This window comes from Glycine max, chromosome 14, assembly GCF_000004515.6.
Source record: "Glycine max cultivar Williams 82 chromosome 14, Glycine_max_v4.0, whole genome shotgun sequence".
NCBI lineage: Eukaryota > Viridiplantae > Streptophyta > Magnoliopsida > Fabales > Fabaceae > Glycine > Glycine max.
Genome location: NC_038250.2, coordinates 49,343,617 through 49,354,682, shown reverse-complemented (window position 1 = coordinate 49,354,682; position 11,066 = coordinate 49,343,617). Strand labels below are relative to the sequence as shown.

Below are 11,066 nucleotides of genomic sequence, written 5' to 3'. Positions count from 1 at the left end.
TTTACTTTCCTAATTTTTATTTTTTTAATACCTCAATATTTATTTATATTTATAATCAATATAAGAATTTAATAGACATATATTATTAATGTAAAAAGTTTATAGCATATCACAAAATCTTATTTGTAATGAATTAAAGAGGGACATTGCTTGTATTGCTTTTCCTAAAAAAAAAAATTGTCCTCTTATTCATTCATAAAAAAATCTCGAATCACTTTTAATATAACTTTTAGAATTTTTTTTATTTTTTTTACAAATTTGCTATACTTTGCATTTTCTTTTGTTAGTAATGATATTCAGGCCGAAAAATATCTCATAGATAACTTATTATTCATGGTCTTCCTTCACTCTTTTTTTGGATCAGAGGTTTTTATTTTATTTTTTCTTATAGATCCTCAGTGCACAAGGTTCTTCCTTCATTGGGCCTTTTCTGAAACCCAGGTCCCAGCAGTGCTATTTGGAAGCTCCATTGAAAACCAAAACTCAGAAAGCAAGGAATCTAACCATGCACACCATTTATGTTTTTTTGGGTCCAACATCAATACACCAGGCACCTAATCTCTCCATTTATTAGAAATCATCAGTAGGAGAGAGAAAAACATATATATTGGATGAGAATTCAATATATGTGTCTTTCTTTCTCCTATGGATAATTGGGTCTCACACAGTGTATTTTTTTTTTCTTTCATATCAGTAATTTTCCATAAATGAAGAGGAACTTTACTCCCACATCATGTGCGCATGAATTCATGTGGCACACATGATCTAACGAGACCTTTTTTTCTTCTTGCCCTCTATTTGGATAGGAGGTAAAATTCAGAAGAAAGAAATAGAAATGAATTTAGAGTGAAAATTTATAATACTTTGATGGATTAAAATAAAAAAGAATGAAAATGATTATTTTTTTAATTGTTTAATTTGGTTATATAAAAAGAGAAGAAAAAAATAGAAATAATTGTTAAAAGATTTTCTCTCTCTCTTTTTTTAATATGTTTCATAACTTGCTGATGTCTAGGAGGTATTTATGCAAGCCATTATCATCCCAATCAAAATCCTCACCCCCTAAACCATATGTCCATCAAATTAACGTCATTTTTCATGTTCATTATGATATCTCTTCTTTTTCAATTGATATTGTAAACTCACGAAGTGTTCTCCTTCAATTTTGTAGTTTGATCAGCGTCTAGTGTCTACACCGGTTGACCCATGAACAAAATTTTGAGTTTAGAAATCCATTGTGTGAGAAAAATATTAGTATGAACTGATTAACCAAATTGTTAATAAATTTTAAAATATCTCTCTCTCTCTAAAACATAATTGAGAATAAATTTGAGAAAGGAAAATATTTATGTGAATTTTATTTATCCATTTGCTTATTCCTTACATATTTGTTTTATATGTTATAATTATTAAAATTTCAATAAAAAAAGGGAAAGAAAGCAGAAATAATATTGGAGAAAATACGTGTGAGAATGATTTATCTTTTAATCAAAGGATAAAGTTAGAAAAGATATTTTTGAATTCAAAAGAAACTGTGTCTCCATCTTATTTATTTTTTATTTTGTGTTAATGATCTCCATTTTGTGTATCTTCCAATGCAATGAAAAATTCAAAATTTATTATTTTGGTAGTCGATTGATTTTATTTTCATTTAAAATAATAATAAAAATTTATAAGTTTTCACAACTAATGCATCCTAAAATGAATTTAACAAAGATGTTACATTAAATTCAATCCCTCAATATAATAAAATTATTCTTCTCCTAAAATAAGCCTTTTATTTTTGTTTTAAAATAATTTTAGAACTATCAAATTGTTACAACTTGTATTTCAATGCATATGATTCATAAGGTATTACGCTTAAATTAACCCATTATAATTTTGAAGAAAAACATGTAATAATAATAATAATATTCTGTTTTTAAAGAATTTTGAAAGTATTATTATTATTTCAAAATATAATAATATTTATAATAGTAAGTAGAAATTTCAATAGCAATTATTTCTCAAACTCAAGTGCCCCAACACACTTATTGAATCAATATGATAACACGCATTAACCCAAATTCTAATGTTTAAATAATGATAACAATAATGATGCTAAAAAAAAAGGTAAATAAAACATAAAGAAAAATGAATTTACATCAAGACAATGTGTGACTTCCACATGTTCTTCCGGCTTAAAGTTTAAAAGAATATTAATATATTATATGCATTTCTAACTTAAAAATACAAGAGTGATAAAAAAAAAAACTTCAGTCGCATCCCATAAATAACTAGACTCATATGATTCATTTTTTCTTTGAATATCCAAGTCATCCATTTATTTCTTGGATGACTTTGCGTGTTTGGTAATTTTAATATTAAAAATGTTAGAAACACATTTTTCATGCATACATTTAATTACATGTTTTCATTGACTAAAATTTATTAAAAATAATAAAATTCTGTGAATCACACATTATATTTAATGATTTTTTCTCATAATTTTTTAGTTTTTAATAAATTTTAATCAAATAAAGAAATTTTATTTAAAGAAGTGCATTAGAGAATGCATTTTTCGCACTTTTTTTTTTTTATCTTTAAACATGGTAGAAAATAATTTGCTCAATATAGAACTTTACAAATAAGGTTAAGGGGCAATTTTTTAAGCTCTAATAATAGTTATATAGACTAGTTTTGAACTATTTTTCATTAGCATAGAAGTTGATTTTATTTAAAGGTTAAAAGTATGATTTTTTTTTCAATTTTTAAAAAAAATCACTTGGATAAATAATTCAATGTATGACCTTATTTTTTCATGTTATCCAATATATTTTTTTAACTCATTAAATATACATTCTTAAAAAATCCTTTATTTTTCTCCCACTTTTATATATTTTTAATTTACTCACATGTTTTTTTTATTAGATGAATTTAGATGTTCACACAAGTGAATTGATACTCCCTTATTACGATATAACATGAGAAAAAAAAGTAATTTCTTCCTTCCTGTATCTTAAATTAAAAGAAAAGGAAAAAAAATAAAATAATTAGAATTTAGTAAATTAATTGGTTGAATAAAATATTTTTAAGTCATTATAAATTTTCTAATATCTATCTACTATTTTCAGTGTAAAAGTGTTTTTTTTTAATTTTCTTAAACATTGAAGTATTATAAATAAAAAAACGTGATTGAGATAATAAATCTCACTAAATATGATTCCCCATTAAAATTAGTTTTTATTTGGTGGATATTTTATATCAATGTTTTGGTAGGAAAAAATTATTCTTGTAATTTTTTTGCACCGAATTGTGAATAAAAATAAAAATCTTAAACAATGGGCTCTAAAGTCCACTATTGTTATCCTGGTCCCATTAACTCCTAACAACTTCTGGCGTGGCACGTGTCAATGTCCAACCTACGAACCAGAGGACAAATTCACAAAAATCAAAACCAAAAAAAAAAAAAGAAAAGAAAAACAAATGAGCACCAAATATTTCGAAGAAGTAGTAAAACGTTGCTTCCTCATTCTCTTCCGCTTTGAAGTCTCTCTCTCTCGAGCGCCAATTCAGACTCTGCGCGCAGAACATTCTACAATTCTCGCGAAGCCGCGCGAGCCGGTGGAGCTCCTCCTTTTCGAACCTCAACCGGAGCTAGCTAGGGTTTCAATTTTATTCACCAACGCAAACGTAAACCCCTCTCTCTTTTATCGCTTATTTCCCTTCTCTCGCACTTATTCTTTCTTCCTTTCTTAGGGATTTACATTTTCCGTGACGCATCTCAGCGTTTTCATTATGACAACATGCCTATTAACTTTATTCCTCTTTACATTTCTATACGCCTGCAATTTTATTTATTTATTAGGGTTTTCCATATCTTCTATCAAACGCAGAATTTAGGGTTTTGCTATAGGCCGCGTCTATGCCACCCTCTCCCTGAGAATTTTTATGCTAATCTTTGTTGAAATTAAGGATTCGTGTTCTGTTTTTTTTTTTGTACGTTTTACGCCTAATGATTTCAGAATGCATTTGTTTTTAGTCAGAATTTTTAGTTCAATTGCATTTACTGTTGGGGATTGTGATTTTACTTCCGAATTGGCCGTTGCAACATTGAAATCATATTGATTCAGTGATCTTGATTAGAAAGTTACAGCTTATTATTATTATTATTATTATTATTATTATTATTATTATTATTATTATGAAGTGTGACTTTGTACCAGTCCTTGAAGTGACTGGTAATCTTATTGTTGAGAGATTTAGGTTTAGTTATTTTATCACTCTTTAAGACACGACCTGATTTATCCAACATTGTTTAGAGTAGGTAGTTTGTAAAGTGATAGCTCATCGGTTTGCTCAATCTTTTAAAATATTTCTCTGAATTGCTCATCCTATGCTATTCATGCAGAAAACATTCTAGTATCTATAATTCTGGTCTGTATCACAAATTATTTTTATATTTTGCTGAAATTTTGTGTGAATTTTTCAAATTTTACTGGTGAACTATATTAAGTAGCAAAAATAATGTTTTGTTTAGATTCAAATTTTCTTAAATTATAGATATTTTCCTTTAGTTAACATTATTCTATTATGATCTATTTGTCCTCAGAATTGCAACTGTTTGTTAAATTTCTGGAATCTTTCACCCTTAATAACCAAGTAAGTGGTATAATGACGGTGAACATATGATTTTTCTTGGTAGAGAAAAGATATATTCTCCCCTTGAATGAAAATTAGGTACTTGGTCTTAAATGTTACATGAACAGAACTTTAAGGCTTTCCAAATTCATGTGGATTACTCCACTTAATAAAATAGAAATAGAAAATCAAAACACAGAACATTGGGGTGGGAGCAGAATTCTACATTAAATTAAATAAATGTGAGACAATGTTTCCTCATTGGAAATTTGACTTTTTGATTGATGGAGATTATATCTTCCTGAGAGATTTGGGGAAATACATATATTTAATGTAAGAGTCACTCGGGAGATTAAGCAAAAATGGAACTCTGAGTAGCTGTTCATGCATAGGTCTTGAAGTTGATGCTAATGTACTTGCATAATAAGTCTTGAAGTTGATATTATATATTAATTTAGATTTTAGAAAGCAATCAGTATGGTTTGAATTAACCTTTTTTTTTGTACAAAAGTTACCTCATAATTAGTTGGTTTATAAAGTTGACCATAGGCTTAGAAGAGTTATTAAGTGTGGAAACTATATTAAACTGCTTTTAGTGTGCATTTAACCACATCACAACTGACAGGAATTTGTTCCTGCTTAATTTAGTGTTAGTCAAGTTTTTCCTAATTTGAAATTGCTACTGACTTTGTTTTTATTAAAAATAAATAATTATAGTGATGATGCAATTGATGCAATCATATGTCTAGTGATAATTAATTAATTAGTTTGATATTGTAACTAGGAGTTTGCAGTTCATCCACCCTTCACTTTTGATTTTATTGAGATAGATATGGAAATGGATTTTCTCTTGTCACCATAATTTGCTTGTTTTTGAATTTTCTATTTGGAGTTATATATCTGAATCAGAAGTAACGTCAGACTACTTTTCTTTGCCAGTCATAGGTTTGGGACCTCTCCAAACTGCTAGGATGTATCATATATTTATTGGATATTATAGTACAACTATAATTTTATCTGTAAAATATTTAGAGAACTTGGTATTTTCTTTATAATAGCTCTATGATTGGTGTCAACAAATGCAGTAACTTGGTACCATTCAAAACAAGACTAATGGGCAGCTGTATTTTATTCGCTGGGATAGAGTAGTTGATATTAGTAAATGATTTGCATTGGTGAATCTGCAAGAACATGGAATTGGCAATTAATTCCTTAAAGAAATTGTCTATTGCTTTGGGACAAAGAAAGTCAATTGATATTTATGATGTACAAACACCTCTCTTGTTTGAAGTGTTGCGATGTCATTCATGTTTCTGACACTGATACCTCCATGACACTTGTTTAGAAAATTCATCTTAAAACATAATGACATGAAAAATTAATGTCTTTGACCCAACGTCTTTAAAAAGTGCTCATGACAGATGGTGGTCACGGATATCTCGGGCTGAATTTAGCATTGCAATTTTATTTCTGCAATGACACACATGGAACATATCAAATGAAAACTCTTCTTAATGTGAGAAATGAGAACTACAAATATAAACCATTAGATCACATTTGAATGGTCAAGATTAAAAGAAAAATGCACATGATTTTTTAAGTGATCATGTGTTCACTAACTTACTTTTAAATTTGACCATCTATATATGGTTGTATTACTCAGATTTATAGCACTCATTTCTCATAATAAGAGTAGTTCTCACTTGATTTGCTCCCTATATATACATGCTTCCACCATATGCCATTTTATTTTATTGTTAACATTGTTTTGATCCTTGTTTGTGAGGTTCATTGTTCATAGAAAAAAAAACTTTAGTTAATTTAAGAAGCTAAATATAACTTTCTTAAAAGATATAACTTTTTTTTTGGATTAAGCTCTGTTTCAAAATAATGTCTTATATTCTTTTGGGGGCCCATTATCAATTTATCATAAGAAAAAGGTGTTAAAAAAATGCAAAGATTGGTTTTGGTGGTAATTAGGTCCAAAGGATTGGAATTTGTTTGATTTGTACAGTGGAATGCTCTTTTCTTATCTCTTTCTGTGGCCATTATTCTTTATTTTGTATGTGTTTTATTTTTCTATTTCTTATTCTTATTAATTTTAACTCTGCTTATTTCATGCTTTGGTTCAAATGTTTTTACATAGCCAGTTTCAAGCCTGTATGAAAGAGGAGGGTTGTATTAGGCAGTCAATATCCAATATAAAACTTCGTTGAATCTTATGTCCATACTACACAAGATAGGATTAAGGATGAATGCATTAGAGAGAAAGTTGGGGTAGCAACTACTCTAGAAAAAATGGTAGAATCTCATCTTAGATGGTTTGGGTGTGTGTGAAGAAGACCCGTAGATAGCCCATTAAAGAGAGTATATTAGATGGAGGGTAGCGTATCACTAGAGCTATTGGGAAGGGAACCCTAAACTGAGAAAACTGTATTTATTATTGATGATCTAAGACTGCAAGGAATGATATCCATATTTGGTCACTTGCGAATAAGACTGAAAATTATGTGCATTTGTTTTTTCAGTGATATTTTACCTTATTGTTGCTGTAAACTTAGAATTCTATTTTTGTGTGCTCAGATTTTTTGTTATAAATCTGTGTGATTTTAAACTTTTCAGTTTATTGTCTCCATTCCTAACATGCATATTTACTTTGTTATTATATTTTGCAGTGCATGTTTGTGAAGGTTTTTTTCCTGAAATCCCAATTAGCCTCTTAATTGGAGGAAAAGTTCTTGCATACCAAAAGGACAGCCTTGATGCTTTGAGAAAGGTTATGTGAAGCAGTATGACTCTTGAAGATTTCTTTACGTTGACTGAAATGAAAGATGGCCTCACAGCCCCTTCTCGAGTGCAAGAGTTGGTCTCTGTAATGAAGAAGGAGCAAGATTGTGTTGTTAAGAATGCTGGTGATGCAACAAGGCAGTGGGCTGCTGTTGCAAGCACTATTGCTGCTACAGAGAATAAAGATTGTCTTGATCTTTTTATTCAATTAGATGGACTTGGGTTCATCAACAAATGGTTAAAGGATGCCCAAAATTTGGGTGCTGATAATACTAATGATGGCTTCATTGAAGAGTCAATTACTGCAATGTTACGAGCAGTTGAAAAACTGTATCTAGACAGCGAGAAGTCAATTTCATCAGGAATTTCGGTAACTGTCAGTAACCTTCTTGGCCATCATAGCTCTAAGGTGCAGGATAAAGCAAGAGTATTATTTGACCGCTGGAAAGGAGGTGGAGATGGAGATGCTGAACCAACTGATAATTCGGATCTTGGTAGAATCAACAATGTGAGTGATGAGATTGTTTGGGAGAAAGGCCAGCCATCTTCTGTGAATGAAGCTGGCAATGAAGATGATCATGCATCTCAACCTGCTGGAGGTGAGAAGTCTCTATTGGGAGGCTCAGATAGTCAGCTACAAGAAAAAGTTTCTAGCATACAGATACAGAATGCTGACAATGCACTCCAGTCCTCTGTAAGTTTGGATTGTGAAGATGCCAAAGAGAGATCAAACCATGTTGATATTGTCTTGGCTTCTGTTCAAGAAGTTGCCAACATAAGTGAAGGTGGGACCTGTAACTTATCTGTTAATAAACAAGGCAGTTTCAAAGGTCAACAAGATGATTTGAAGTTAAATGACTTGTCCAAAAACGAGAAGCAAGATCAAAATGTTAATGGTTCTCCAGAAGAATTAAGAGCATCAGATATCTCTTCAGCATCTGGAGAGCCAGATCTTGAACCTGTCTCCATTGGTGATAGTGAAGCAAAAGCACTGGAGTCTGTGGAAGAAGAACCTGCTTTAGAACATAATGTTGAAAGCAATGAAAATATCATTTGTCCTAAAATAAATGTTTCTGGTAGCATGAGAACACCTGCATCAGATGGGATGAGTGTGGGGGATGATGTCAGAGCTATAAATTCCAGCAATCCCCAACTTCCCAAATCATCAGAAAATGATGATTGTTGTTCTCAAGCATTGCAGGACTTATCAGTCACTGGCAGTCACTTGGAAAAGCCTGAGATGTCTTACCTCAAAACAGAATATGTAGGAGCAGTAAAGGAAAGCAAGGGCCAAGATGATGATACCCCAAATGGTTCTGACTCTTCTAATCAGGGCAAAGGTCCCACAAGCCCTAACATTATTGACAAGAATTCTGACATGGAACTTGAGTATGGTATTGTTGATGCTTTAGAAGTTGCTCGACTAGTTGCCCAGGAAGTTGAGAGGGAATGTGTAAGCCCTATAAAGGAAGGGAATGACCAAGTTTCTAATGAAGTCAACAGTACCACAAATGGTTCTGATTCTTTTAAATGGGGAAATGGCCCCAAAAGCCCTAATGTTATTGACAAGAGTTCTGATATTGAACTTGAGTATGGTATTGTTGATGCTTTAGAAGTTGCCCGGCAAGTTGCTCAGGAGGTTGAGAAAGAAGTTTGCAGCTCTTCTTCAGATAAAATCTCAGAAGGTGGAATCAGGCAGGCAGCCAGCCTTGATTTAGGGAGAAAGGATGAAGTCACTCATGCCCTACCTGAGGAGGTATCATCCAGGCAAAGCAACTCTGCTGAGGTGTGTTCTGAACAGGCGGAACATATGAGTGTTTCAGATAATATTGAGGCTGGGCAAGATGACTTGGAGTCCTCGCAGGTGACTGAAGCAGCTCGAGACCCAGGAGGTAATTCAGAGAAAAGTCTCTGTACCTTTGATCTCAATGAAGAAGTTGGTTCTGATGATATGGATGTTTCTGTAAATGCTATGTCTACTATGCCAATACCTGTTGTTTCTGCTTCAAAACCTGCACAGACTTCTCGGTTGCCAATGGCCCCTTTGCAGTTTGAGGGGACCCTTGGATGGAAAGGGTCAGCTGCCACCAGTGCCTTTCGCCCCGCATCACCTCGTAAAAATTCTGATAACGAGAAGAATGTTTCTGTTGGTGGAAACTCAGAGATTTCCAAGCAGAAGCATGATTGCTTTGATTTTGATCTGAATGTGGCTGAGGATGAAGAAGGATTGGTAAAACAAATTGGTGAATCTTCAGGCCTTCCTTCTGGCCAATCATCAGTTGAACTTGGTCCTAAAAGATCAAGCAGGTTTGAGTTGGATTTAAACAGTATTGGTGCTGATGATGATGCCCAACCTTCAGATCAGAGGATGGAGGGGGCACTCTTTTCAGGAAGAAATGGTTATTGGAGCCCATCACCTGCTTCATCGTCGTCATCAATGCAACCTTTAGTACGAAACATCGATTTGAATGACAGACCATTCTTTCAAACCGATTTAGTGGACCAAGGGCATAGTAAGTCTTCTTCGATTATTGAAGCGTATAAACGGTCCAAGTCGGATGCTCCCGTGATATCTATATTGGGTGCCAAGGTAGAAGTTGGTAGAAGAGAATATATTCCTCAAACTTTATCTTTGCCAAATGGCAAGGCAATTGAGCCTGCAATGGATCTTCCATTGTCAGGAGCAGGTAGCATTTTAGGAATGGGCCCTACACTACCCTACAATCATTCAACTGCTTTTGGGTATAACAGACTGACATCAGTGCCTGCTTTGTCTTTTTCATCAGCCATGTATGGATCATCTGGTGGCCCAATTCCATACATGGTAGACTCAAGAGGAACTCCTGTTGTGCCTCAGGTTGAGGGATCTTCCTCAACTGTCCTGTCATCTTATTCTCAACCTCCATTTATCGTGAGCATGACCGGTACACAACTTGGTTTAAATGGGGTTGGATCTTCACGTCCCAACTTTGATTTGAACTCTGGCTTCACAATTGATGGAGGGAACAGAGACATGTTGACTGCAAGACAATTTTTCTTTCCTGCTCAAGGCAGAGCCATGGAGGAGCACGTGAGAACCCTTCCACAATCCTCAAGTTCCGGAGTTAGTGTGAAAAGAAAGGAACCAGATGGTGGCTGGGATAGGGATACCTATGCATTTAGCTACAAACATCAGCAACCTCCATAGAAGTAGCTCTAATTTATGCTTTTGCCTCTCATCTGATCTGTTTATAATTCTGCTCCGCTCCCAATTGATGCTTATATTATTACTTAAGTTGATCCTGAAGAGTATCCCAATCTATTGGAATCCTTTAGCAAGAGAAGAACCAGCCCAATAAAAGGCGGAGGAAGATGGATGTAATATGATTTATGAGAGTGATTGGCGAAGGGGGAATTAGTGTTTTTCTTCTTTGTTTTTCCTTTCCTGCAGTTTCATAGAAAGTCAGTACAAGCCCACAAGGCTTGGTACACGTAGCTGTAACTTTTCTTTCATATTCAAAGAAATTATAGGCATAGTATGGTGTTTCTCACTGAGTGGTACTTGAGTACATGGTCACAAATTTTAGTTGATTTTAGTGAGTTTTGATTATCAAGGAATAACCTGTATAGAGAAAGCTGTGTCCAAAACTTTTCCGCATACATAAAATAGTCTAACTCGA

The 11,066-nt window shown here is 32.9% G+C and overlaps 1 protein-coding gene across 1 annotated transcript; it reads left to right on the top strand.

The window, feature by feature from the left end:
* Positions 1 to 3,409: 3,409 nt before the first annotated feature.
* On the top strand, positions 3,410 to 11,066 carry LOC102669951 (dentin sialophosphoprotein). The gene is made up of 2 exons (XM_006596479.4): positions 3,410 to 3,672; positions 7,296 to 11,066. The coding sequence occupies exon 2, from the start codon at positions 7,412 to 7,414 to the stop codon at positions 10,592 to 10,594; it is 3,183 nt and encodes a 1,060-aa protein (XP_006596542.1). The 5' UTR covers positions 3,410 to 3,672; positions 7,296 to 7,411; the 3' UTR covers positions 10,595 to 11,066.